The sequence below is a fragment of the Anas acuta genome, chromosome 18 (genome assembly GCF_963932015.1).
Source record: "Anas acuta chromosome 18, bAnaAcu1.1, whole genome shotgun sequence".
NCBI lineage: Eukaryota > Metazoa > Chordata > Aves > Anseriformes > Anatidae > Anas > Anas acuta.
Window position 1 is genome coordinate 4,968,428 of NC_088996.1, and position 27,049 is coordinate 4,995,476.

General features: G+C 58.6%; 2 protein-coding genes across 2 annotated transcripts in view; one reads left to right on the forward strand and one right to left on the reverse strand.

Annotated features, from left to right (window-relative positions):
* Positions 1–3,258: 3,258 nt before the first annotated feature.
* SPHK1 (sphingosine kinase 1) lies at positions 3,259–9,683 on the forward strand. Its single transcript, XM_068655440.1, has 5 exons — positions 3,259–3,814; positions 7,433–7,582; positions 7,691–7,785; positions 7,957–8,072; positions 8,526–9,683. Exons 1-5 carry the CDS (start codon positions 3,313–3,315, stop codon positions 9,274–9,276), a joined length of 1,614 nt encoding a protein of 537 aa, XP_068511541.1. The 5' UTR covers positions 3,259–3,312; the 3' UTR covers positions 9,277–9,683.
* Positions 9,684–11,167: 1,484 nt separating this feature from the next.
* UBE2O (ubiquitin conjugating enzyme E2 O) overlaps positions 11,168–27,049 on the reverse strand; it is a 57,355-nt gene continuing 41,473 nt past the window's right edge. Inside the window, exons 10-18 of the mRNA XM_068655439.1 lie at positions 25,682–25,836; positions 24,109–24,221; positions 23,196–23,321; positions 21,828–21,917; positions 18,831–19,488; positions 17,698–17,834; positions 16,998–17,201; positions 16,356–16,413; positions 11,168–14,734 (exon numbers count right to left, since the gene is read on the reverse strand). Coding sequence (XP_068511540.1) covers positions 13,971–14,734; positions 16,356–16,413; positions 16,998–17,201; positions 17,698–17,834; positions 18,831–19,488; positions 21,828–21,917; positions 23,196–23,321; positions 24,109–24,221; positions 25,682–25,836 — 2,305 coding nt within the window. The 3' untranslated portion in view covers positions 11,168–13,970. The remainder of the gene's footprint in view (positions 14,735–16,355; positions 16,414–16,997; positions 17,202–17,697; positions 17,835–18,830; positions 19,489–21,827; positions 21,918–23,195; positions 23,322–24,108; positions 24,222–25,681; positions 25,837–27,049) is intronic.

Below are 27,049 nucleotides of genomic sequence, written 5' to 3' on the forward strand. Positions count from 1 at the left end.
GCTGGTTTTGGGGCCAAAATGAAGTCACCGACACCAAAAAAAATCACTGACACCAAAAAAAGACACCGACACCAAAACCGCCACCCCCGGCCTGCACAGGGGGTGCTGGGGTTTAGGGTGGCCCCATGGCTGCTTTAGGGCGGCCCCATGCAATGTCCTGGCTCCGGCCCCTCACCTGCAGGCTGAGGGGACCCCAATGGGGTCCCCCGCTGCCCCCCCACGTCCCCTGCACCCCATGGGGCCTGCAGCCGTGCTTCACCCCAGCCCCATTCCCCCTTCCCCTCTTCCCTCACCCCAAACGGCCTCCACAGGCCTGTGGCTACCACAGCCCGGCTGCCCCGAGCCCCCAGTGTCCCCCCAGTGTCCCCCCGTCCCCTCAGTGTCCCCCCGTCCCCTCAGTGCCCCCCCGTCCCCTCAGTGTCCCCATGTCCCCTCAGTGTCCCCCCTGTCCCCTCACCCTCCATGGGGACAGGGTTTGGTGACCCCCCAAGGCTGCCCCACGAGTGACAGCCAGCCGGTGGTTGTAGGACACGCTGTGGCCATTTTGTGGCTTTGCCCTGCAAAAGGAAGAAGCTGAGGGATTATTTAGGGGATTTGGGGAGCCGGCTGCGCCCCGAGGGCCCTGCTGCACCCTCCTGCTGCCAGGGGAGCGGGGACACCCCAAAGGATGGGGACAAGGCTTGGGTAGCCCCATGGGGGTGCCCAGATCTGGCCCTCACGGGTCCCCAACACGTCCTGCCACAAAACTGCCCCGATCCTGCCCTTTTTCAGCCCCAAATTCCCCCCCGGTGCCACGCACTTTGCCCTGCCTCGGGGTGCACAGGCAGAGGCCGGGGCTGATATCGGGGCTGTTATCGGGGCTGATATCGGGGCCGTTATCGGGGCTGATATCGGGGCCCTTATCGCCCTGACCAACAACCTTCCCCTGCCCCAGGGCCGAAGGTTTATGGCTGCTTGTAGGGCCGGGCAGAGGCGCAGCGGGGCCGTTCCTTGGGGAACATTTCCCTCCCCATCCCGCAGCAGGTCCCCAGGCGGCAGAAGCCCCCCCACGGCCCCGAGGCCTCGCAGCGATTTCATTATTTCCTTTAATATTTCATTAACAGCCCGCTGGGACGGATCGGGGCTGCCTTGGGTTTAGCTCCTTGTGAAGGGTTTTCCCCGGCCTTGTGGGGTAGGATTTGGCTGGCCGGGGGCATTAGTAATGCCGTAGGGCTGCGTTCATACACTATGGGGTAAATAAAGCCTGGCAGGATTTTTATTATTTTTATCATTTTTATCATTTTTATTATTTTTATTATTTTTATTATTTTTATTATTTTTATTATTTTTATTATTTTTTACCATCAGAAAGCTGGCCGAGGGCTTTGTGGCGAACCCCATGGTCCTGGGCTGTGCCAGCTGGGATTTAGGAGCTGCCCAAATCCCCATGGGCTGAGAAACTTTGGGGTGAAGCCCCCGTCCCCACATGAAGCCAGGCTGGGCTCTGTGTGTCACAGGGACGTTGCTGTAAGGCCCAGGGACTTCCAGGGTCCCACAGCCCCAAAACTTGCATTCTAAACCCCAAACCTACAGCTTGTGGGATACGAGCCCCAGGAGATGCCCTCATCCTTCCCATCCCGGGTGGGAATGGGGCCGGTCGGGATAAACCCATCCGCCAAGCATCCTTCCCTCTCCTGCCCGCGCAAGGTGGCTCGTTAAGGCTCCTGTAATTAGGGTAGCCCCAAATGATTGTTTATCGGCACGGGGCAGTGACGGAGGCCAGCCCGCTTCCGCACCAAACGCCACGGCTGGGGGCAAACCAACAGCGTCTGCGTGGGGCCGGGAGGAATCGGGCGGTGGCCGCAGAGTTTGGGTCTCCAAACCTCATTTCAAACATTTTTTTTGGGGTGGGGGGAAGGTGATGGCGTCCCCGTGGCCTGGAGCCACAGACTGGATGTCCCGCAGTGTGGCCAGATCCCGACCTGTCCCTGTCACCCCGTGGCACCTGCTGGCGGCCGTCCTGTGGCCGCTCATCGTTTCCTCCTGCCGTCCCCGTGCCTTCCTGCACGGAAATTCAGAGCTCCTGAGTCACCGGCGGGGCGGCGAGGCGAGGGGCAGGCCGGCAGCCCGTGCTCCCCACGGGTGGCTATTCCCTCCCCCGGGCACCTTGGGGCCATCTGTGGGGTCTGCCCAGTGCTGTGGCCCCAAATCTCAGCCGGCATCGGTGCTGGGGTTCCCCAGGCAGAAGAATCGGGTGGCCGATCTGTGGGGCTGGGTTTTGCCCCACCAAACCAGAGCCCGGAGAAGTCCTTTTGGGACGCGTGGTGCACCCAATCCTGCCCCCTCGCCTCTGTTTTTATAGGGCACCCTTGGCCAGCCAGGCTCACACGGCCCCGCTATCTGCCCGGCTGGCCATCCCCTGCCTCAAATTGTTGGTGGGTTTTGGGGGATTTAAATGGGCACAGCGGGCTCGCAGGTCGCAAAGCCGTCAGGGTGAAGAGCAATGCGACCCCGAGCCCAGAGCTCAGGGTTATGGGGTCTGCGGCTGGGGCTGGATGGATGTAGGGCTGGGGATGGATGTGGGACTGGGGGTGGGTCTGGGGTTGGATACGGGGCTGGGGGTGGATGCAGGGCTGGGGGTGGATGTAGGGCTGCTGGCAGATAGATGTGGGGCTGGGGGTGGATGTGGGGTCAGATGTGGGGCTGGGGGTGGATGGATGTGGGGCTGGGGGTAAATGTGGGGCTGGGGATGGATGCAGGGCTGGAGGTGGGTCTGGGGTTGGATATGGGGCTGGGGGTGGATGTGGGATCGGATGTGGGGCTGGGGGTGGATGTGGGGCTGCCAAATGCCACCGGTGGCCTCCGCTCAGCCCAGCCCGGGGGGCTGGGGGCACGACATGGCCATGGCCCCCCCACAACCCCCCAACCCGAGCCCGGCACAGCCACCCTCGGCCTTCCTGCGTGCATGCGGGTGCCGGCACCCCTCGGCGTGCGAGCAGCACAACCACCAAACCCCCCCTCAGATCACTGCAGTGCGCAGCGTGCCCCCAACACACCCCAAAAAAAAAGAAACACAAAAAAAACCACACACACACCAAAAAACCACGAAGCCGGTGACGCGCGCGCGGCGCGCCCTCCCCCTTTTGGAAAAACCACACAAAAAAAAAAAAGCAAAAAAAGGGGAGGGCCGGGAAAAAGCCGAGCAGCACCGCCCCGCTTCACCTCCGGGGAAGGGGGGGGGGGGGGGGGGGGTTAAATGGGGCCGGGCCGGGCCCCGCCTGCCGTTGCCGGGCGGGTGTCGGCTGCGGGCGGCGCTGCCCCCGGTGCGCTCCGATGGCCGCCGGCCGCCGACCCCCCCCGCAACCCGGCGGCGGCGGCGGAGGAGGAAGAGGAGGAGGAGGGGGAGGAAGGGGAGGCTGCAGCAGCCTGGGGGGGAGCGGGGGGGGTGAGGACGCGGTGCTGCGGGGCCGTTTTTGGCCGGGGCTGGCCCCCGGGGGGGCCGCTTGGGCGCTGGCGCTGACGGAGCGGGAGCTGCAGGTGCTGCGCCCCGATGGCACCGGCGCTGCGCTGCCCCTGGCCGACTGCGTGGGCTCGGCGGCTTTCCCTTCCTCCTCCTCTTCCTCGTCCTCCTCTTCTTCTTCCTCGCCCTCCGCCTGTTTCTCCGTGGTGTGTTATCCCTTCCGAAAAGGCCGCTGGGGCTCCCCAGCTCGCCAGCGCCTGCAGAGGACTTTCCGAGTCGCCCACGGCCCCGACGCCGAGGGGAACCTGCGCATCGCCCAAACCTGGAGCCAGCGCATCCGAGAGCTCTCGGTGCCCGCCGTGCCCGTGCGGGAGGGTGAGTGCCGGCCCGACCCCCCCCCTTGTGGCATATGGGGTGTGGGGTCCCGAAGTTTGCCCCTATCCCCCCTGCACCATCCCCTAATGCAGCCTTTGGGGTGCCGTGGGGAGTGCCGGCAGTGATTTTTGGGGTGCTGCCCCCCCCCTCCCCAGCTCCATCCCGTACCCCACCCTGTGCTGTCTGTGGGTTTGGGGGGGGTGCAGGGGGGATTATTGGGGTTTGGGGCTGGGGGCAGCCCCCCTCCACCTGGATACCCCCTGTGGGGTGTGGGGCCAGCAGCCAGGAGGGGCGTGGGGGTTTGGGGAGGGGGGGTCCGGCCCCAAAGGGACAGAACAGGCAGGGGGTGACCCACAGCCCCCCAAAGGATCAAGGCAGGGGACCCCCGCAGGCACCTGGGTGCCCCCCCACCTATAGGGGACGGGGACATCAACGCGCAGCCCCGCTACCAGGGCTGGCCCTGCAGGCCCTTTGGGGCCAGGTGTGGGTTTTTCCCCCACTTTTCCCCTTAAACTGAAGGGGCAGCGGGCACCCAGGCCTCCTTGCCCGTCTCCTGCTCCTCTCCCATCGCTTTTTTTGAGCAGCAAAGCTTTAAAAATAACACTAAGGAGGAAAAAGCCACCGCTGCTGGCACGGGGAGGACGGGGAACCCGCACCATCCCTGGGGGTCCCATCCGTCACCGGGGGCTGGGGAAAAACCTCCGGGGCCAGCGGGGTCCTGGGGAGGTGCGGGTTTGCCCCTGCCCCCCCCGATAGAAGGATTTTCCCCCTCCTCCTGCAGGCTGGCGTGCGTTATAGGGCCCTGAGCAGGATTCAGGGAGCTGCTTCGTGCATTTAGCTGCCCGAGGTGTGCGGTCGGAGGGGTCCCGGCACCTCGCACTGAGCCCGGTTTGGGTTGGAAAACGCCTTTTTGGCACACGACCGGCGGCTACAGAGCAACTTTCTGCTGCTCTTAGTAAATCAGAGCATGCAGGGGGGGAAAAAATAATCCAGTGGAAAGGGGTGAGGGGGAAACCGGCTCCCCGGCCGCACTGCCAGCCCGAGCTCCGCCGCTGCAGGTCTCCAAAGGGTTTCAGATCCCTCGCCCTCGGAGCAGGAGGCGCACGGCACGGCTGGGGCCTCGGGGAGCCGGGGGAAGGCGGAGGGCAGGAGGCGGTGTGGGATTTTGCAGAGTTCTTCTCGAGCTGAGGGCCAGCAGGATTTACAAACCTCCTCCCCCGAGTTTTTTTGGGCCGGAGCTGCAAACGCTGCTCGCCACACCCTGCGCGGCGTGTGCAGGGCAGATAAGGGGAAAGCTCGGGGCCAGGGTGCAAGAAGCAATCGGGGCACCCCGGCCCTTTCCGGAGGGGGACAGGGAGAAGCCAAAATCTTCCCTGCAAAGCCCCCCCCCCCAGCTGCAGCATCCTCGGGGGGTGAAAGCCCCTCGGAGAGCTGCAGCTGGTGGGAAGTTTCTCCGCCTGACTTCGCCCCCCCCAAGGATGAAAACAAGAGGAAAAAAAATCCCCGGGTGCTTCATAACCACAAATCTGGGGGAGGCGCCGCCGTGCCCTGCTGCTGGCCGGGGGTGGGAGCAAAGCGCCCCAGGGCTGTGGGGTTGGTGTCAGGGTGGAGGAATCCAGCTCCCGGCTGCAGCAGGGCCGTGGTGTCAGGGCACGGTGGCACAAGCCCTAATTTTGGGGGGACCCCCGGGTTGTGTTTGTTTTTCCCCTCGCTGTGCACGGCCACCTGGGGTGTTCGTCCCTGCTGCACCAAAACCGGACCTTGCCGAGGGATGTGGTAACACAGCCGGGGCTGCCCGCACGGCTCCAGCTGTCAGCAGAGCCACGGAGAGGGCACGTGGCCCGTGGGTGATGTTTTTGGGGCTGTGCCCCTTCCTCCTGCTGACTCGGGCCCCGTGCTGCTCGCCCTCCTGCTCCGGGATGCTGCGGCCGGCGTTGCGCAAGGGGAAGGGATGCTGCCGAAATGCGCCCGCCAGGGTGGAGGCAGGGAGAGGAGAGGAAAAAACAGGGGGAAAAATGTCCTCACGGCCTGGCTCGGAGCACAAAGCCTCAAGCTGTGTTTGCCAAGAGAGGATTCGGGGCTGTTAATGAGCAGAGAAGCTCTCGGGGGGGTTTGGAGTGGCCGAGCCCCCGCTGCCCATCGCTCCTGCTGGGTGCTGGGGGGAACTCAGCTCGCGGGGCTCTGCTCCCAGCCCCGAGGCCCAGCCGGTCCCATCCTGCCTGGTGCTGGCTGATAAGGGGCTGTGGAAGGCCAGGGGCAGCCGGCGGGGCTTGAACCGGACCCAGCTCACAGGACAGAGGGACAGAGGCGTGCTGACAGACAGACAGACAGACAGCCACGTGCCGGGGGCTCGCTGGCAGGCGCCAGAGACCGGAGCTGTCCCGGAGCAGCGCAGCCTCCCCGGCGGGTCAGGGCTCACCAGCTCAGTCCCTGCGGGCAGAAAACCAAGGAAACGGCCCCAAAACCGAGGGGGGGAGCTCGCTCTGCCCCCCGGGGCTGTCCAGCGGGGAGGCCGCGGTGTGGCCGTGACCTCGGCGAGGCCGGGTGCCAGCGGGGAGGCGGCGCAGGCGGTGGCCTCCCCCGCCGTGGATCGGATCGGCAGGAGGTTTTATCTGTGCTGCGATGCTTGGACAAACACGAAACGGCCCCACGTGTGCAGCCCAGGGGAGGGCTGGGTGGCGATTCCCCATGTGCCGGCCGCCCTTTGCCCCGGGTTCAGCGCCGCGCTCTGCGGCCGCTCCCAACTCCCAGCAAGGGGCTTCCCGGCTCGGGGCAGTGCTGGGAAGCGGCGGCGGCTTTCGTGACTCAACGGCGCTGACGGAGCAGAGCTCGGTGCTTTGTCAGCAGGCAAAACCTCAGCGCTGTCCCGCGGGGCCCCCACGCCGCCGGCTGCGGGGGGGGACCTGAATCTGGGGTCACGCTGCGGCTGGGAGGGGTTTTTGGGGAATGCAGGAGTGCCGGGCACTCGGAGGAGCTCCCCGCGTGGGATCCGTGCCTGTCCAAAATCCCACGGGCCTGCTGCTGCCACTCCTGGCTTTCCTGGGGACAAGGGCTCAGTTTTTAGGACCCCGTGCTGGTGACACCAGGCTGGGGAGCTCACCGGGGAGCCCTGGAGCTGGGGTGCTGTGGGGCATTCATGGCCTGTGCCAGGTCCCCCCTGTCCCTGCAAGGAGCCCTGGAGCTCCGTGGCACCAAGTGGCCCCCCCAGGCTCTGCCCTGCTCCTCCCCAGGAGTGCAGCTGCAGCGTGGCCGGGGCTCGATGCCCCCAGGGGACACGGGGACCGCTGGGTTTGGGCAGGGGGACACGGCTGGAGCAGGGACCGTCCCTGCCAGGCCTGTAATTACAGCCCGGCCGGGGGCATCGCGCACGAAACCAGAGCCCGGTGGGGAGCAGGGGGAAGAGGAGCGTCCGTCTGTCAGCACGGCTGTCAGTCCTGGCCCCGCTCCAGCTGGGAGGGGTGTGGGGAATCAGGACCTCGACCCCCCCAAGCCCTCACCCCCATCCCCATCCTTGGCTCGCTGTGCAGGACCATGGGGGGGGACCTGGGGGACCCCAGAGCTCCCCAGCTCACAGACAGCCCCCAGACCCGGCTCTGAGCCCCTTTTTCCCCCCACCAGGTGCCAGTTACGGGGTCCTGCCCCGGCCCTGCCGTGCCCTGGTGCTGCTGAACCCGCAGAGCGGCGCGGGCCGCGCGCTCGATGACTTCCACGCGGTGGTGCAGCCCATGCTGGCCGACGCTGACATCGCGCCCTCCATCTTCATCACCGGTGAGTCCACGCCCGCCCCGGCCCCTCTCCCCGACCCCCTCCGACCCACGGACCCACCGGAGGCAGGCACAGGGCCTGGAGCTCAGCTCTCGCTGCTTTCCCCCGCAGAGAGACCCCACCACGCGCAGGAGAGGATGCGGGAGGAGGACCTGTCGCAGTGGGACACGCTGGTGGTGATGTCCGGGGACGGGCTGCTCCACGAGGTGAGAGGGCCAGGATGGGGCAGGAGCAGAGTTTTGAGACCTGTAGGCGAGAAGGAACAGCAAAAGGAGAAAGCCCAGGGCAGGCACAGCCTCTGTCCTGCCCTTGGCCGGGGGCAGCGGGGTCCTGGCACGGCCCCGGGTACCAGGAGCTCCCTCCCTCCGTCCCTGCAGGTGGTGAACGGGCTGATGGAGCGGCCGGACTGGGAGGAGGCGCTGAAGACGCCGCTGTGCATCCTGCCGGGGGGCTCCGGGAACGCCCTGGCCGCCTCCATCAACTACTATGCAGGGTGAGCCTCGGGGGACGGGGACGGGACGCCCTCCTGGGTGCCCCCCTGCTGCAGGCTGGTCCCTGACACCATCGGGTTGTACCCCCTGCATTCCCAGCTCCCCCCATTCCCTGTCTCTCCTCCTCCAGGCTCTAAATTTGGCAGAACTTCACCCAATCGAGCCAGGGGCTGAGCTGAGCCCCCGGGGAGCAGCCGGCTGTGCCGTATGGCAGTAGCTGTAGGCGCAGGGCTGTGCGCCCCAGGAAACGCCCAGGGTGGGAGCGGGGTTGTCCTGGGCAGCCGCACATCAGTCCCCAAATTCAGGAGCTGGTTTATGCTGCCCTTCCTGATGGCTTCATCCAGCCGGGATGCCTCCCGGCACAAAGGGAGCAGCCTCGAGGGGGCCACGAGTAGGTGCTGGGACGGCAGGAGGAGCCCCCCAAACCCCAAACTCACCCTCTTCGTCCCTCGCAGCAACGACCACGTGGCCAAGAAGAAGCTGCTGACGAACTGCACCTTCATCCTCTGCAAGGGGCTGCACGCGCAGATGGACCTGGTGTCGCTGAGCACGGCCTCGGGCAAGCGTTTCTTCTCCTTCCTGGGCTTCGGCTGGGGCTTCATCGCCGACGTGGACATCGACAGCGAGAAGTACCGGCGGCTGGGCAACGCGCGCTTCACGCTGGGCACCCTGCAGTGCCTGGCCCGGCTGCGCGTCTACCAGGGCCGCCTCTCCTACCTGCCCCTGGACCCCCAGCACGGCGCCCCCCCGGCCCCCAGGGACCCCCCGGACCCCCCGGAGGAGGGCACGGAGCAGGGGGCTCTTCCCTCCGACTCGCTGCTGGCGCCGCTGGGCGAACCGGTGCCGGCGAGCTGGGCGGTGGTCCCCGAGGAGGAATTCGTCTGCGTCTACGCCATTTACCAGTCCCACCTGGGCACCAACCTGCTGATGGCGCCGGCGGCGCGGCTGGACGACGGCTGCATCCACCTCTTCTACGTGCGGGCGGGCATCAGCCGCGTGGCGCTGCTGAAGGTTTTCCTGGCCATGGGCAGGGGCACGCACCTGGACCTGGGCTGCCCCCACCTGCACCACGTCCCCGTCCGCGCCTTCCGCCTGGAGCCGCGGGGCAGCGCCGGCGTCATGACGGTGGACGGCGAGGCGCTGGCCTGCGAGCCCGTGCAGGGCCAGCTCCACCGCCGCCTGTGCCGAGTGGTCTGCGGCTCCTGAGCGGCCGCGGCGCCGAGCCGCGGGCACGGCCGAGCCTTCCTCCCACTCAGGAACCACCTCCTCTTCCTCCTCCTCCTCTAGCAATAGCTCTCCGGGGCCAAGGGCACCTCGCTTAGCTTTACTCTCTTTGGGATGGACCCAAAAACGAGCCCCGAGCCCCGGCAGGTACTCGGCACCAGCGAGGTGCCCGCGTTTCGCCCCGGTGCGAGCGGTACGAGGGGTGCCAGGCCCCGGCCCCGGGGTGGCTGCGCCGGCACAGCCCCGTCCCCAGCCCCAGCCCTGTCTCCCCCCCCCCAGGCTCGGACGCAGGCGGTGGCACCGCTCGTGTCCCTGCCACGGAGCCAGCCTGACCCAGGGCGGTCAGGGCCAGTATCTAACACGAAAAAAAAAAATCTTTTTTTTTTTTTTTTTTTTAAAAAAAAAGAATGTTTCTACCCAAAGCTTCCTGTAGAAGCAGAGTTTATTCTTGTGAGAAATGCAATAAATACCTAGCGTTTGCAAAAAAAAACCAACCAAACAAATAATAATAATAATAATAAAAAGCCCTGGGATTTAAATCTGAGAACACAACTGTCCCAAAAGGGGCTGAGGCCCTTTACTCCCCAGCACCTTGGGGTCAGGCTCAGTGCCCCCGAGAGCCGCTCAGGCGGTGGCTGTGGCTTCTTGGGGTGCCTCCGTGCCCCATGTCCCAAGGAGATTGTTGAATGCAGAGAGCTGAGCCCCACACAGGGACGTTTTGCGTTTTGGGAACAGCTCGGTGCCTACGAGCGAGGGAGGCATTCGGGGGAGCCGGGTGGTTTTGGCTTTGTGCCCCAGCCGGGGCCCTGCGGGGAGCTCTGGTCTCCACCTTCCCGGACAGCCCTCGCTCGGGGCCCTTCCCGGGGCTTGGCGCAGGGATTACTCAGCCTTTTTGGTATAAAAGTGCAGTAATTAAAGCTCATTTAGCGCAGAGTACAAAGGAGGAGGGTAAACAGCAGGGGCTGCTGGCGGTTATTCAGCAGCAAACCCTGCCAGGGGGGGCTGGCAGCGCCGGGAGAAGGGCGCGATTGTTCCCAGCCCTGCTCCGAGGGGCCGGGGTGTCCCGGGTTCAGCCACCACCCCCGTGGGGGAAAAATAATTAAAAAAAGATGTAAAAAAAATAAAAAAAAAGGGGTGAGGCTTTGCTGGCCTCTCACTGTGTCCAGCCCCAGCCTCTGCCCAGGCAGGGGAGGTGCTGAGGGCTTGGAGCTGCCTCTGATGCGAGGGGTCTGGGGGCTGAAGGGCTCCCCGGGGTGTCCTGTAGGGTTGGGTGGTGGCAGTGGGGTGCCTGGGGGATCTCCCAGGGGCTCAGGCCCCACGTTGTGCTGCACACACAACCTCATTTTCTTTCTTTCTTGACCCGAGTCTCCCACAAGCTGCCAGCCAGCAGCTGAGGGTCCTTCCAGAGGAGCCCCCGCGGCTCCCCCTGCCCCGAGGAAGGGGCAGCAGCTGCCACCCACCCCTCAGAGCCAAATTTTTGGAGGTTTTGCACAACTCCAGCAAAGCCACGAGCCTCAAACCACCCCCATCGCTGCCCACCACCTCCTCTCCCACCAGTGAGGGCTCAGCGCCCACCCCCAGCACCCGTGGGTGTCCCTGCAGGGGTGCTGCAGCCTGGCGCACGCTTACCTTGGTGCTGAGGAGGGGGCCACGAAGGCTTGGAGCCCCCAGTTCTCGCTCTGGCTGCACCAGGAGCGGCCCAAGAGCACTGGGAATGAAAATCCAGACAGGCACACCACGGAGCAGGGCTCTGGGGGGGTGTTTGTGACGGTACGGGGGCACTCCGGGCACCCCGATCCCGGGCAGCGGGGTCCCCTCCGGCCCCAGCACGCGGGAGGGGAGGCGAAAAAAAAAGAAAGACAAGAGTCAGAGCTACTCACAGAGGCAAAATTTAATGGCAAGTCATCTTCCCTCCTTTATTACACCTTGGTTAGCCAAACGAAAAAAAAAAAAAAAAATCTGCAGGTAAAAAAAGTTTGAATGGTCACACAGCACTTTATACATATATCATAAGCAACCAAGCATCCACATCTGCACGTGAACGACACACCTCTAAGCATGGCCTCAATAGTCAGGTCGTGGGTTTTTTTTTCTTCTTTTCATTTAAATACTGTACAGAATCAAGGCTACAAACTGATTTTGTAATGCTTCTTCCCCAACCCCAGCACTTAAAACAGTTACAGGCTGCTCTTATTTGTACATCACACAGTCGTGTAGCCAGTTTTAAGGCTAACAATATGCATCATGCTTTGGCTTTTTTTGTGTTTTTAATGTTTTTTTTTTCTTCTTTAAGGTTTTAGCCTCTTAAATTTTGTTACCCTTAAATATTACATACATACACAAAAAAATTACATAGCTGCAGTGTGCTCACCACCAGCCTCGTCACCCAGGAGCTTCACATTATCAAAAGCTTAGAAAATCTGTAAACCTCCGCGCACGCCTCGGGGTGGGACACCGGCTACGGAGAGCGATGCGAGGGGCAGCAGCGGCCCCTTCCAGCAGGCCAGCGAGCACCTTCCCCGCTGGGAAGCCCCAGGAACCTGTGCAAAAGCTCTTGGTTAGGATCGGAGGACAACGAGGAGACTTCTTGGGCCACGGGGTGCAAATTCTGGCCATCCCCGAGCCCTGCCCACCGCTTCCCCATGAGATGAGCTGCAGGGAGCGAAGGGAGGGTGAAGCAAGGAACCGCAGAGCTCCTCTGCCTCTCCACCCCAGCCCTGTCTGGCCCTAAAGGGTTTTCTCTCTCTCTCTTTGCCCTGCTGTTTCCAACCAAGAGGGACCAGAGCTCCCTCCCGGCCCTGGATGGAGCGGGGTCAGGCTGCAGCGCGGTGAGGGGAACGGGGGGCGAGGGGAGTCGGTGCCTGCAGGTCACCAACTGTGGCTTTGCCTGGTGAGGTTTAATCGTGGAATGAGCCTCGCTGGCTGCCTCCCCTGCCCCGAAACACAGCCTCACCCTCCTGCCCCAGTCGGCCCTTTGTGTTTCGGAGATCCCCCTCCTCGCTCGCCAAGGGATTCATTCGCTCAGCACCAGCGAGCGGCTGTGAGGTACGCCTGCCCAGGGCTCCGAGCAGCTCCCTGGGCCCTGCAGACCCCCTGGCAGCCCCCCAGAGCTGCCGGCACCGCAGCAGGGTGCAGGTGACCCACCTGCAAGAGCGGTGCTCGCAGCCAAGCCCTGCTCCCTCCTGGAGCTCTGGGACACGGAGAGGGCTCAGTGCAGCCAGCCTGCGATGGGGGCAGCGGGTTCAGAGCCCGGAGTTTCAAGTAGCAGGAAGCACTGCGCGAGATCCGGCTGCTCTGCGGGGTTTCTAAACGAGGCCAGATCCTGGCCAGGGTGGAGGGAAGGGGACGCAGCCACGTTGAGCTCAAGTAAGGGAAGGATTTCTCTCTCTGTTCCCCTGCCTCCAAGTGCTGAAGGTCACCGGCTCAGGAGCTGCTGCAGTTTCCGAGGGAGCGCTGCGCTGGGGATGAGGGGTTCGTGCTGTACCCACGGTGCTGCCAGCCACATCCAGGCCATCGCAGGAAGCAGCTGGCCAGGGAAGGAGCTGATAACAGCCCGCACCAGCGCCTGCCGTGCTCGTTACTGGGTGAGGAACGGGGCAGGAACCGTCCCCAACCGCTGCTGCAGTGCGCGCCAGCTCCTTCCCTCAGGGTGACCCTGCCTCAAACAGCTCCCAAACACCCGTCTGCAGCCCGGGGATGGAGAAGCAGCAGTGGTGCCAGGCTCAGCAGCCAGACGAGCTGCCAAAGATCTGCAACGGGCCCCGAGATCACTCGCTGCCACCTCCCCGCGTGGGGCTGAGGAGCGGGACACGGCAGCCGGGCTGGCTGGAACAAAAGATTCAGATAGCCAAGCAAGGAACGAGGGCAGAAGCCCGGATCCCATTACTTCTAGAAGACAGGCATGCGTGGTAGGGAAGGGGAAGGCTGCCTTACTCTGGAGAATAAAGACTGTGGGTGGCCGGATCCGATTCCAGAAGAGCCACCAGAAGCCCCGGGAGCAGATGGAGACCCCGCGGCACTCCCCGGGGGCTGGCGCCGGGCGCCGCTCTGCCTCTCAAGCCCTGACTCCCTCCAGAAGAACCTGGCAGCTACTGGTGAACAACTAAGACTAGAGCAACTCCGTATGGTGTAGACAACTCCAACGCAAACACAATCCAATGTCTAAGTACATACAAGCTTGGGTCGGCTTCAGAAAACCCATGGTAATGCGGAGAGAAAAAAAAAAAAGAAGAGAGAGTGGGAGGGCATCGCCCCCCGCTTCCAGCCTACAGCGATCGCTTCTCCTGGCCTGACCCCCAACTGCACGGACCGCCGGGCGCAGCGCTGGGTGGGAAGAGCCTCTGGGTGGAAAGGTGCCCCAAGATGAAAGTGCAGAGGGAACGTGGCTGCAAGACTGCTTCTGTGCAGGGCTCAAATCTTACCATTGCAGGGTCAAACTCGTTAAGAGGAGCACGTACATGGGACAGGGGGGAAGGGAAGGAGGGCTGGGGGCAAATTCATGCTTAGACAACCTTTCCTCGAAGGAGCAAATCAGGCCTACCACCTCCTTTGGAACAAACCAAGCTGAGGAAGAAAAGCTGGAAGGAGAAGCCAGTTTACTGGTAACAGCGTTTGCCAATTATCCTTTCTGCTGCTTTCCCTTCTCCCCTGCACCTGCCTGTCCCTAACCTGATGGTTTATTTGTCCTCTGTCCACTCCGGGATATTGGCCCCTGCTAAGGCAGCCCGGTACTGCTGCAAGACACCACGGATGCTCTTAATGAACCCCTTGGACAAAGGGAAGAGGGGGAACCCGATATCGGGGTAACCGCTCTTCTCTGGAAGGAAACTCCTGTAGCTCTTTCTCCTTTTCTTTGGTTTCACGCTGGGCTGCGAGGCAGAGTCCTGGGCAGCCTTCCCCTCGTCCGTTCGGTCTCTGGCCAGGTCTGACCCCCTGGCTTGGCCCGTGCTCTCCGAGTCTGAGTACTGTTGGAGATCACCGGCGGTGGGCGTCGAGGTCGTGAACTCCGAGTCGTCCAGCTCCTCCTTCCCGTCGAGCGCCGAGTCGGAAAGCTCGGCCGCTGCCCCCTGCTCCGCCGCGCTGCCGTCCTCCCCCGGCGACCCCGCCGTGTCTGCGGGGCTCTCGGCCAGGGTGCCGCAGGCGGAGAGGAGGGAGGCAGCGTCCGCCCCGTTGGCCTGTTCGTGACTCCTCTCCACCAGCTCGTTGGTCTCCAGCCAGGACTCGATGCGGGACACCAGGCGCCAGCCGTTGCAGCGAAAATGCTCGCGGATTTCGTGCTCGAAGACTTCCACCGGCCGGCGCAGCAGCTGCATCATGGACTGCACCACGCGGATCAGGGTCATCTCGTTGTAGCAGCGACTGTTCTCGTAGCCCTCCTGAAGGCCCCGGTCGCTGTCAAAGCCTGCCTCATTGTAATAGGGCTCGTTCACTAAGATAAGACCTGCCGAAAGAAAGGGAGAGCAGCGGGTTAAAGGAGGAACTTCCCTGTGAAGCGCTGCCCGCAGCAGGTGCTGCTGGGCCCTGATTTCTGCCGGCACATTTGAGGGTCGCAGGAGCACCTCGCTGAGATGCCAAACCAGCTTCAGCTGCAGCCACGCGGATTAAAGCTGGCAGCAGAGGGAAGGACTGCAGGAGATGTGCTGCAGGGAAGCTGGGCTTTGGCTTCAGGCAGGCAGCAGAGGCCAGGCTGGACAAATCAGTCTGCAAGATGCAGTGGACCAACATGACAAAGAGAAGCAGTTGTGTGAATGGCTCTGTGGCCGTTTACTAGGGCAGTGAGGACCCCAGACACCACCAAGAGCAGCATTCAGGAGTGCTGGCTGGCAAAAAGAGGTTTCCACTGGTGCAATGCAGAGGGCACACAACAGCAGAGGAGGTCAAGAGGGTGGAAGGAGAAAGATTTCACAGCGACTTTCCCTCTCCTAGCAAACCTACTGCCAGAAACCATAATGCAAACACCCCATTTTTCAAATATTTTCTCTTCCTTCTCTTAAAGAGGAAGAAATCCAGTCTTTGGCAACAGGCTTTGTTTGATCGGACCGTCCTGTCCAGTACAGTCCCACCAGGGCAGTGCTGAGGCAGCACATGAAGTCACCCACGCCGAGCTTTCTCTGCTCGCTTCTGGCCTCGTCTAACAACGTGCGTGGCACCACCAGGGCCAGGCTGCTGGCACCCTGCCACGGGCTGCACAAGAGCCGGTGCAGGTGAGACCGTGAGTCTCTCAAAAACCAGGCAGCGGGAGGGAGAGAGGAGATCCTGCACTAGCCCCAGGTTGCTCCAGTAAAACATTCGGCATTTCACCTTCTAAATTTGGATCCCCGGCTCTGTAAATGAGAGCAGGCCTTGCTCGTGGTGCTGTCCCCCCACAGGAGGATACAGACAGACCGAGACTTCAGGAGCCGCCCGTGGACCCGAGGCAGCAGCCCTTGTTCTGTGTCAAAGGTTTCTCAAGTCACATTCCTGGGCTCCCTGCATAGAAAGTTGGCCTTGAGGAGATTTGATTTAGTCTGTCTGCTCTCAAACTAGATATTATAGGGCAAAGCGCTGTAACAGGAAGCCCTGGGGCTTTTCTAGACACACCCCTGATTATTCTGCTTTAGGAGGAGTGTAAACACCAGCATCATGTGCAAAAATATGCCCGAAGTAGGATGGGTGGGTGACTCAGTGGGGATAAAAACAGTCCTGCAAACGAAGCCCGGTTTAGCAGCAGCTTCAATTAGCTTTGGGAACCGACTGAGAACAAAATGGTTCACCTCTGTCAGCTCTGCCTAACAAGCAGAACAGCTCTGTGGTGAGCTGCTGCAGCCAGAAGAAGGGAAAGCATTGTCTCAGAGACCTGGGCCGCAGCCAAAACTCAAGGCGTGAGGAAAGCTCGCACCTGCCTGGACTGCTGAACCGGAGAGATAAGGACGCCGCTTTGTCCAGCGAGGTGAGAGCAAAAGGCAGCAGAAGCCCAGCTGGGGTGGCACATCCCAACTGTGCGTCCCCCCTGTCCCCCCTAAACCCGCATCCCCCCTGCCCCCTGCCTCCTCCTGCCCCACAGGTTCCGCAGGAGCACTTACCTTGGATGGAGATGAGCACCTGAAGGAGGCTGGATTTACTGGTCCACCTTTCCGTCCCCTGAAACACACAGACAAACACATCAAAGGGCCAAGGCACCACTGGTTTGCTCCGTGCTAATTGCTGGAGGAAGGTCGTGTGGTTTCCAGCAGGAACAACGCTCGTCTGACTTGGCATGATGTGCCCGTGTCCCTGCTGGGCCAGCTCATCTCTGGTATTTTTGCCAGCCCAGCACCACCCCCTATCAGGCCAGTTCTGCCTGGAATGTTGCAAACCCACACACCAGACACCACTTCCAACCCCCCACAGCTGCCCTACCAATCCCCCTGCCCAAAAAACACCATTTGGTGGCTCTGGTTAAGCCAAGTCTCCAGCTGTGGTGCCCTACTATGTAATTCATCCACTGAGTGAGGGACGGGGACCTAAGCCTGGTCTGACTACAGGCTCCTCGTTAAGCAAAGACAGGCGAGGGCCAAACAGTCCCAGAAGAAGCCCAGCCCTAAAACCTGCACCACCACCACCACCAGTCAGCCAGGACTCGTGGCCGGGTGGTTTGTTCCAACAGTGGGCTGGCACAACCACCGCTGCTACCTGCAGCAGTTGGAAGAAGGTGGCAGAAAGCGGTGGGTGGCAGCAAGCCCTACCTTGCCGATCCACGTCCCCAGGAGGCTGACGCACACTTTGCCGTTGTCGTAGAGGTTGGGGTTGAGCCTCCCGCTGCACTGCGAGAGGTAGCGGAAGAGAGGCGGGACGGCAGGGTAGATGTTGGGGAGCTGGATGTCGAAGAGGAAGAGGCCGTCCTCGTAGGGCGTGCGCGTGGGTCCTTTGATAAGTGCTGAGAAGAGATCCTGCGGAGAGAGGGGATTGAGCCACGCGGCGCTGCGCAAAGCCCGCTTGGCACAGAGGCGTTGGCACTGAGATTAACTCAGCCCTCGCCGGGGAATTGCACGAGTTCTCAGCCACCACATCTCGGGGCACCTTCCCCCACAAGCTGCACTTCTACCGGGGCCTTATTGTGCCTCTGGGACTGCAGCTGGGCCTGAGAGGGTGGCCAGTAATCCCCACAGGTTGCACCATCCCTTCTCTGGCTCTGTGGGACAGGCACCCGCGTGGGCAAAGCACCCGCAGCGGGTTTCCTGCCGTGAGAAAGCCTGGGTTGTTTGCCACCCCGACTCAGGGAATGCAAAAGCAGTTATTTGCAGTAATTACAGCCGTACTGCTCAGGCTGCACACATTCCTGCGCCTCTAACGCAAGGGATTAGGGCGAAGCAGGGAATTCCAAAGACCACGAGCTGGACTTTGAGCCCAGCTCCACCACGCAGGCACCGCCGAGCAAACACTTGCCATTCGATCCTCGAAGGTTTTAACCATGATGCCGTCTGGCAGGGAGGTGGCCAGGAGAGCCATTTCTTTCCGCACAGTGCTAAAGAACTTCTTGGCTTCTGGGGGCTGGAACTCCATTTTCTTGAAGGCATGGCTGTCTGTGGGGCAAGGAGAGAGGGATTAAAGCCTGGAGACTGCCACAGGCTCCTTCTGAAGGCAAATCTATCCACATATCAAACCCATCATTCAGAAGAAATGGGGGGTAGCAGCAGCAAGAGAAGCTTCAGAAGTATCTCGTTGAAGAACCCCAGCTCTTGCCAGTGAAGACAAGAAACCCTAGAGCTTTTCAAAAATAACCCAGCTCCTGCATCAGCCCGGGGCAGTTTAACTTGCGTTGGTGCAGAGCCAAGAGGCAGCTAGAGATTACTGGAGTTTTCCCACACCGTACGGCAGCCACAACCTGCACCTCCTGTTCTTTTGGTCCCACAAAGGGCCCTGTCATGCAGCTGGGACAACGAGGCATCAAAGCGATGACCTCCTGTCTGCAAACCCTGAGCGCAGCTCCCTGCTTTTATTTATACATACCTCCAGAACAGGTTGGCCACCTCCCCGTCTCAGGTCTGGCTGGCTTGCCGAGCACACCTCGGGCTCTGCTGTCACCAGCGTTCCTCACAGCCAGATGCTCTTTTTTTTTTTTTTTAATTTTTATTTTTGGCTGATTAACATTAACAAGGACACTCACCCAACCAAGGACAGCCAGCAGAGGAACACCAGCTGTTCCTGCTCTGCCTCTAAACCAATCCACCCCTGCAGAAAAATCCCGCACAAACCCCCTAGCTTTGAAGTGACTGATCTCCACAGCCCTCCAAAGCCAGTTTCTGACATGGGAAAAAAAAAGGGAAGCCCATTTCTATGGCTTGGGAAGTGGTGTCAGTGCCTAGAAATGCCACCAAAACCCCAGGTTCCCACCCCAGAACAGACTGGGCTACTGAAGTTGTCCCAATTCCTCCGCCCCAATTAATAAGCTGTGAGAAAGATCGCGGAGGAAACCCAATCCAAGAGGCCTAGAAGCAAATATTTTGGAGAAAGATAAACATTGCAGGACAGCAACAAAGGACAGAGCCTCCCACGGCGGCCTGCCCCGACACGCTCACCTGGAGCATACTCCAGCACGGAGAAGACTTCTCCCTTGGCACTGGTGAAGGTGACTCCAGGCTTGCCCCCGCTCTGCTGGCAGAGCACCGGTGTCTCGCTGGGCCACTCCGACCTCACCGGTGTCTGCGCCTCCGCTTTCTCTTCTTTCTTCTCCGTCTCCACCATGGCTTCCATCTTCTCCTCCTCTGCAATAGCCACGTTATCCAAGGTCTTCTTCAGGTTTTCCTGCAGCTTCTTAATATCGTCCAAGAACTTCTTCTCCCGAGTGGGTTTTTCCAGCTCCACAGTGGGGGAGGTGGGAGAACCAGTCAGCAGCTGCTCCACAGTCATATTTTTCAGGCTCTCCAGGATCTTGATGGCTTCCTTCAGTTCTCGGAAGCTCTTTGGGGCTCCGTCCTTGCCAGCTTTCTCCGCAGCAAGATCTGCAACCGCCATAGCCACAGCTCCCTGGACTTGTTCCTCTACTTTCTTCACCTCCTCTACCACTGGCTCCTCGGGCTCTAACTCCTCAATTTTTGGGTGGTCGTCTTCCATGAGGCCGTTGTCTGTCTCCCAGCTGTCGCTTTCATCCTCCCACTCCGAGGATGCCCCACTGGTGCTGCCGTCAACAGAGTCATAGTCTGACTCCTCGATTTCCGACTCGATGTTGTACAAGTGCTAAAAGGAGAGCACGGTTAGAGGAGACACCCGAGCGCCTCGGCTGAAGCACACACAGAGCCTGAATCCTTTCTAAACGCAGGAAAATCACTTCCCACCATGGCAAGGGTGGACAGGATTTGTCTGGCTGTTGCAGCCACTTCCACCTATGCAGGGCGGATGGTGTTTGATCCCGGTGGTGTGCTCATGGATAACCCGCACAGACCGTGAATCGGCACTGCCCCATCCTCCACTTCTCCAAGTAGGGCACTGGGGGAAAACTAGGGCAGGAGGAGATAGGATGCAGCCAGCTCGGTGGCTGGGATACAGCCGACCAAGGAGAGCAGGCTAGGGCCAGGGAGCTACCCAAATACCTGAACACATGGCTAGTTCAGAAGGCACTGGGTATTAGGTGTGGAGCTCGTGTTTCTGAGTCCTGCCTCTTTACCAGAAACCCCACTGGCACAGAACCCTGCATTTGGCTGCCTCGACGCTGTCCTTCCACAGAGACAATGCTGGAGCCAGGAAAACATTCACAAACCAGATTTCTTCTCCTGTGGCACACACTTCTTGCCACCAGAGCTCTGCTGTGTTGCTTTAGCCATTGTATGTCACTTCTGCTTAAAATTCAGCGGGGACAATAAAGCCCAAACAGCTGCTGAATAAGCCCTTACATAAAATGTTCTCCTCCCTTTCACAGCTGAAAGCTGAGCCCATCCCCACTCCGTCTACCCTCCTCTCTTGTAAAAGTGCTTTTGCACATGCTGCATCCCTCACGAGGCCCCCTTGCAGGGGCTTACAGACAGCTCCAGCTCCAAGTTCCCTCACGGAAGCAAGGGAGCAGGAACAACTTTGCTCCTGACACTTGAATGGTGGCCCCGAATCCTCTCCTTCTTGCACGATGTGAGCCTAGAACCTAAAGATATGAGCCTAGAGGCCACAGCATGTGGACACTCAGTCCTTTTGTCAGAGCCCCAAGCTGAACAAGCGCTGCTCTGCCAGTCCCGTGCCACTCAGAGACAGACAGCTTGCAGGGGTCAGCTGGGTTCAACGCGAGTGACTGCAGGCAGGAAAAGCCATCAAAACCCACCGCCCTCAAAGCTAATCCAAACCTGAGCTGGAAAAGTTAATTAGCCAGCTACGCCATCCTTATTTTTAGAGCTGAGAAAAAGCGCCCAGCCAGCTCGTCTCCGAGCACACGGATTGATAAATCACCGCTTCCCCAGCTGATAATTCACGCTGCTGACATTTCCCCGGCTCCCGCAATTACGCAGCCGAGCAGAATGGAAGGGCCTGGCGTGACACAGCAGGAGCTGCGGCAGAGCCCGAGCTCCGCAGCGTGAGAGCAGCCCTTTGTGGGGCACGCATCAGGCCTCCGATTGTGCCTGCGACCCGAGCGCATGTGACATCAGGGGGAAGGGAGACAGCAGCCTGCTTTGTGGCGCTCCAGCCCACTGCCATAGTGCGGGCATTGACTATTCTGCTGTAATTAATGCAGAGCTGCTTGCTTGAAAAAGAGATCTTGATCGAGCAGATGCATCTCTGCAGCAGAGGCAAGGGCGCTCGCTGCCACGCTGACGGAGATGGGAGCTTACAGAAGCTGGGCTGCTCTTATCTTTGGGGTGTCTGCACTAATTTGAAGCAACAAGGAGGAGAGCCACGGGACAGAGCTGTATGTAGTCGTGAATATGATTACGAGACAATCCAACAAAAACCTTAAAATAGAACAATGCAGAAGAGAACCGCATGGGGTTAAGTGGATTAGCAGCGTGGTTCTCTCTCTATTTTAAAGCTTGCACTCAGCTCCTTCCCCTCCCTGCCTTGGGAGGAGATTCGGGTCCGATTCCTAGGTTAGCTAAGGTCACAACTTGGGGCTCTCATCCAGCTTCTGGGGGAGCTTCTGAAACCAAATAAAACACTACAGTGCCATTTCACAAGCGAGACAGAAGCAGCAATAGCTTTTCAGCAGTTGGGCAACACGGTTAACCTAGGCTCAAGTCAAAACTGGTGATCACTTCGCTCTGCAACCCCCGTCTGCAAAGCTGCAGGTGCTGCAGGAAGGCTGTGGTCAGAGCTGCGAGCATGCAGTGCGTAAGGAACCAGCAGCCTGCCTGTACTTTCCTGGCAGCACAAGGCTCTCTAGATTGAGAAGCAGCAGTGACCAATTAGCTGCTCAGTCCTCCCCCCCAAAAAAAAGCAACAATTTTTGTGTGCTAATAGAGGTGTGAAGCCACCCTTTCATATGGGAAGGCAATAAATAGAGCAAGATCCCCTTACAGAGTGAACCTCCTTGCAGCGGGCATTTAAAACTTGTCACTCGGCTAAGAATTAGAGATCACACGTTAGGAACAGGTCCTCACCTGAGGCAGAATGATAGTCTTGGAGTTATCAGCCCACACCACTTCCACCTTGCTGCTGACATCCACGCGAGCCACCTGTCCCACCGAAGGCTGTGGACACAAGAGCAGTTTGTCAGCCTCTTTTCTTCCCCAGGCTGTTCAGTGCAGAGCAAGAAGCTCTGGAGAAAGAGCTGTGCCCCATGCTGGAGACCTCCAAACCTGCACGCTCCTATAAAATGCTTGCAGCTTAGCCAGAGAGCTGGCTGCAGCAGAAGGGACAGGAGCCCTGGGGTCCCATGGAGAGGGGGAGAAGAATCCTACGTGTAGGGTTTCCAGGAAAAAAACCCATAACACTACCATGGAGATGTGGAAAACCCCTCCCCATGGTGGAGGGCCCCCAAAGGGCTGGTCTGGCAGCAGAATTCCCGAATTTTCACCAGGCTGAGAGCTGTGGCCTTCCCCAGGGACAGCACCAGGGGTACCTGCCAGGAAGGGACCCGACAGTGCCCTGGAGCAGGCTGCCCTCTAGTGGGTTGCAGGAGCCACCCAGCAGTAGGGGCTGACGGCGGCTTTCCCAGGGAGCAGGAGCAGACCTGGCACAGAGGGTGCATGTTAAGTGGCATCTTGCACTGGAAGGTTATCTGGGTCATTCGAGCAAGCATGGATATGTTTCGTGCTGCTGAAACCAGAACCGCAAGAGGAGCCATCCCACACCTTTTAACCCTTTTTGAGAATGATGTCTCAACAGCTGGAGATCTTCCAGGCAGAATAAGGAAACCTCTTTCCTAGCAAACAGCGTATTCATGGAATCACTTAGGTTGGAAAAGGCTTCTAAGATCATCATTAAGATCATCAGGTCCAACTGTTATTCTCTACAGAATAAATTGCTTCCCCTTCCTTCCCAGGAGATCAATTGACTCGATCAAAATTAACACGTATGCGATAAAACAGATGAAAACCAGAGCCCCAATCTTCTGCGGCCAAATTAAATTGGTTGCATGACAAATGCACCTTCACTCTTGGCTCAGGAATCCACAGAATATTGTCATATTAGAGGTTACTCAAATCCTAAGCAATCCTTAAGCCTGATTAGAAACCATCAGGCAAACGGTTGATTCTTGTCTCAACATGTGTTCTGGCTGCGTTACAGACTCTGTCACCACGGTCAAAGGATTTCAAGGTTACATCTCCACCAGACCTGGAGATGTGATCTGGCACTCATGACAGCAGAGGATACTATAATACAAAACTAGCAAGCTAGGCAGTTTAGGATGCCCATGTGGGGTCTAAAGCCACAGCTCTTTCAAGTCTAAAGCCACTGACTCTTTCAGGTGTCCCCAGACTAACACCTGGTGACAACATGGCCATGTAACGGTGCTGAGAACCCACCTCATCTTCCTTAGCTGTGGCTCCGTCCGAGTTGCCGATGCGAATCACGATGTCAGTAGTGCGGAAGCGAAAGTCTGGGTGGTCAGCAATGTCGTACACACTCACGTCCTCCTCCTCCCCGATCAGCTGTGTCGGAGACAGAAGGCAACCAGGTCAGCCCCAGGATGCTGCACCGCCCCTCCCAACAAGCCTCCAACACCTAGGGTCCTCCTCAGCACATCTCCTCCATTTTCAGCTCTCTAACAGGCTGCAGGAAGGAACTGCTGGGGTTTGTTCTGGCAAAGAGCTTATCGATTGATGGGAAGCATCTTTTATTCTATTTCTCTTGGAGAAGTGCTAGGAACTCACAAATAACGAGCAGTAAAGCAGAACGCAGCCCCCAGACAATGCTGTTCTGTTTCTAGACACACAGGGCCCTGCTAACTTACGACGCAGCCCCTGTCCCAAGGCAGAAGGCCCTGCAGCAGATTTGAGAGGGGAGACTTGAACCACACATCTTCCACTAGGCTGCTGCCCACAATAGTCTGTGAAATTGTGTTCCTATAAGCTCCCCAAAAAGCAGGATAACAAGACATGGATTCTCCATCAACCAGTAAAGACACAGTAGGGAAAAATTCTTACAGTGAACTCAAGAAACCAACTGCCTGTGACTACAAACATTTCCATCCATGCCAGAGCCTGGTATCGATCATGGGATGAGAACACTTTGCTTGTTCTTTGCTGTTATGCAGGCATCTAACAAATATGCAGTGTCACCACTTCTGGCTGAAGTCTCCCAGGCCCACAAGCACATGACTGTTCCCATCCTCAAGGACAGACTCCACTGCAGAGCTGACTTCCAGGTTTACCAGTGTGAACCTCGTGCTGTTTTGTGGCTGCTTTCCCTCAGCAGGCACTGGCTGGCTGCACTTACCTCCACGTCATCCCCGCTGGATTTCAGCTTGAACCACTTCACCACGCAGGTACGGCCGATATGGTCACCAGACTGCACGACGCCGTACACGCCGGGGTCCTGGGAGCTCTGAGCTTTTGGTCACAATGGTAGGGGAAAAAAATAGACAGGTTAAGGAAGGAGCACAGCCTTCACACGTGCCTGAGGCTGTCAAGCTCCCGAGCTTCTAGCTGAAACCTTCCCTTTGTGAATGGCATGAGGAAAAACAATTCTTCCTACACAGTTGAAACTACACTCAGCTAAGGAGATAGATTTTAATAGGGCACGGAATGAGGGTAAAGTGAGATGATGTTGCATCGGCCAGGGTGAACATATTCACTTCAGGACCCCTTTTGAGCTCTATTATAAAGAGAAAACAAGAAAGCGAGCCATCCCCTTCGTGCTCTGCCCTCCAAGCCACTTCCACGATGACAGAGTGTCTGCGTTCCTGGACAGGACAGCCGAGAGCTCCCTGGAAGCAGCCCTGGCTGCCAAGCTCATCTGAAACTGCGCCACCCACAACAGTTTTGCTCCTCTGGAAAAACGCACAGGACAACAAACATGAAAAGCAGGCAGGACGAAGGCATACATGTGCATATGCCTGCACTGTGTATCCTACAGAACAAAGCTGGACCACATCTCTGGGGCTGGGCTGTTATCCAGACACCCTTCGGGTTTACGTGGCTGACAGGATCCACCTCTCAGCACGCTTAGCAGAACTGCAGGGAGCCCAGACTCTGCTGGAGGGTATGCATGACACGGGAATGCAGATCCCAAACTGGGACAGGAGGACTGGAGCTGATGGCTATCTTCAGTTTCCACAAAACTGGTTTAACCCACGGGACTGGCCAGACTATTGCTTATTAAAAATGGGCACACAGAACTTTTTCTTTTTTTTTTTTTGACAACCAGCTTTTCATCTTCCCAGCCTCTGAGAAGACCTTGTGCTCCCCACTGCTGAGGGTGGACTACAGAAGGCAGCTAAGAGCCAGATGCCGTGCCATCAATATCATAGCCTAAAGCAGTAAATCTCCCAGTCATCTTCAACTTGTACTGTGGCCCCCACTAGCATCTCCAATCGGTTTAGTGAATGCAAATGCCTCTGGGTTGCCAAAACACTAAGGAAAAGAGAGGGTCATGACATGCAGGTCCTTCAAAGGACGCAGCAGGAGATATGTTTTTGTCCCTCCCCTCATCCTGGGACAGAGCTCAGAGCCATTTGCACTCTCAGGGAGAAGGCAGGCCATCCTGCTCTACCGAAACGCTGAGAACCCTGGTTTTGGATTCTTTGCATTCTTCCTTGGCATTTACTCCTTTCACATCCTGCCTGTCACAGTTCAGCCTTGGAGTTTAAATAATGGTTCTCTGCTGACATTCAGGTAAAGTCACCTCAGTCGCTCTGTCCTCCGTAAGGCTCTTGTGCCTACCTCACACGAGTACTACTAACAGCTACTGTAAAAAGGGCTAAAATGTATGTTAGAAGATCCAGATTGAGAAATACTTTGTAATTAAGAGCATGTTTGCTCCCCGAGAGCGTGTCTTTGACACTCAATACCTCTTTTGTCCACCACAAAATCCCCAGGGCAGAACTCATTGTTGTCCAGATGATGGACGGGAATCAGCTCATTGGAGCGAATGTTGGTCTCCACGGTGCCATCCTGCCACATCACGTCAGCCGAAGTCATCGTGGTCACCACTTCCACAGCAACCCTGGAACACAAAGCCGAGGAGTTACCAGAAGGAACACGCACAAAACCCACCAGAAGCTGACAGCAGGAGTCAAGATGGATCTCGGCATTTCGCAGCACCACAAGGATAAGTCACCGGGCTGGGAAGGAAGCTTGGTCCCAGGGAAAAGAGCTACACAGCAGCCTTGGTTTTTGACAGGTTCTCAATCACTGCACGTTACACTGCAGATGTTACAACATATACAAGTCTGTATTGCACGAGGATTTACTTTCCAGGGAGCTGAGCTTATTTTATTGCTAGTGGAATAAATTAACGTGACTACTAGCACCCACTTTCTACAGCTGGTTGAGGTAAGGCAGTAGCTGGAAATACTCTGAAATTGAACATCTTCTCCACTGAAACACCTCCTAGCAGCCTGGCAGCTTGGAGGAGCCTAGGACTGGAAAGGAAAAAGGGAGCAGCTTCCATCTCAGCCTGTCCAGAAAGGAAAAGAGGCAACACATTGAACATGCGTAAAGCAAAAAGACATTTTGCTAAAAGTCTCCTTCCTGGTAGCTCAAACGTATCCATGAATTTGTCTGCGGCTCCAAACCAAACCCCAAGCACGCAACAAGACTGCATGCTGGTACTCCTCTGTGAAGCGTGACAGTCGGAATTTATTCCGTGCTATAGCAAACATGAATGTGGTGGAAGGTTCTTTAGAAAAGCCTGTCCAGATAGCCTGCAGCTCCGTTCTGCCTGGCTCCACACAACTTGTCTTTTCAGCCCCATGCTGAACTTAAATACAGCCTTTATTTGGCTGGCCAGGCCTTGCAGACAACACAAGTGCTGCATTTGTGTTGGGTTCAAGTCAAACCATAAAGCGGATACAATGGGCTGTTTTCGCCCACCCCCGTTTTTATGAATGTCAGCAGTGAAATGTTCTGAAGTGGAAATAATCCGAAATTTCTGGCAGGGCCAGCACCCAACAGCAGAGCTTATCAGAGAGGGAAGTCTGTAGGAGGTCAAGTGTGGTGGGTAACACGCCAAGGGAGGATCCCTTGTCTTGTAGGGGATGCACAGCTGAGGATGGGAGAGGGAAAAGGCCCGGGGACACGGCACAGTCCTGTCTGCAGAGCTGTTTATGCTGCTTCACAACTCATTTTCCACAATCCTTCACTCCTGGGCACTAGTAAAAATCATTGTTCCTCCTCATTAAGAGATACCCAGAGGAGTGCAGGCTGGCCAGGGAGCT

What these genes read in the sequence shown, in the direction of transcription:
- SPHK1 (XM_068655440.1), top strand. Translation starts at nt 3,313, where the DNA reads ATGGCCGCCGGCCGCCGACCCCCCCCGCAACCCGGCGGCGGCGGCGGA. An exon ending in GCCCTCCATCTTCATCACCG is followed by an intron (nt 7,583 to 7,690) that starts GTGAGTCCACGC and finishes TTTCCCCCGCAG; the next exon opens with AGAGACCCCACCACGCGCAG. An exon ending in GGGACGGGCTGCTCCACGAG is followed by an intron (nt 7,786 to 7,956) that starts GTGAGAGGGCCA and finishes CCGTCCCTGCAG; the next exon opens with GTGGTGAACGGGCTGATGGA.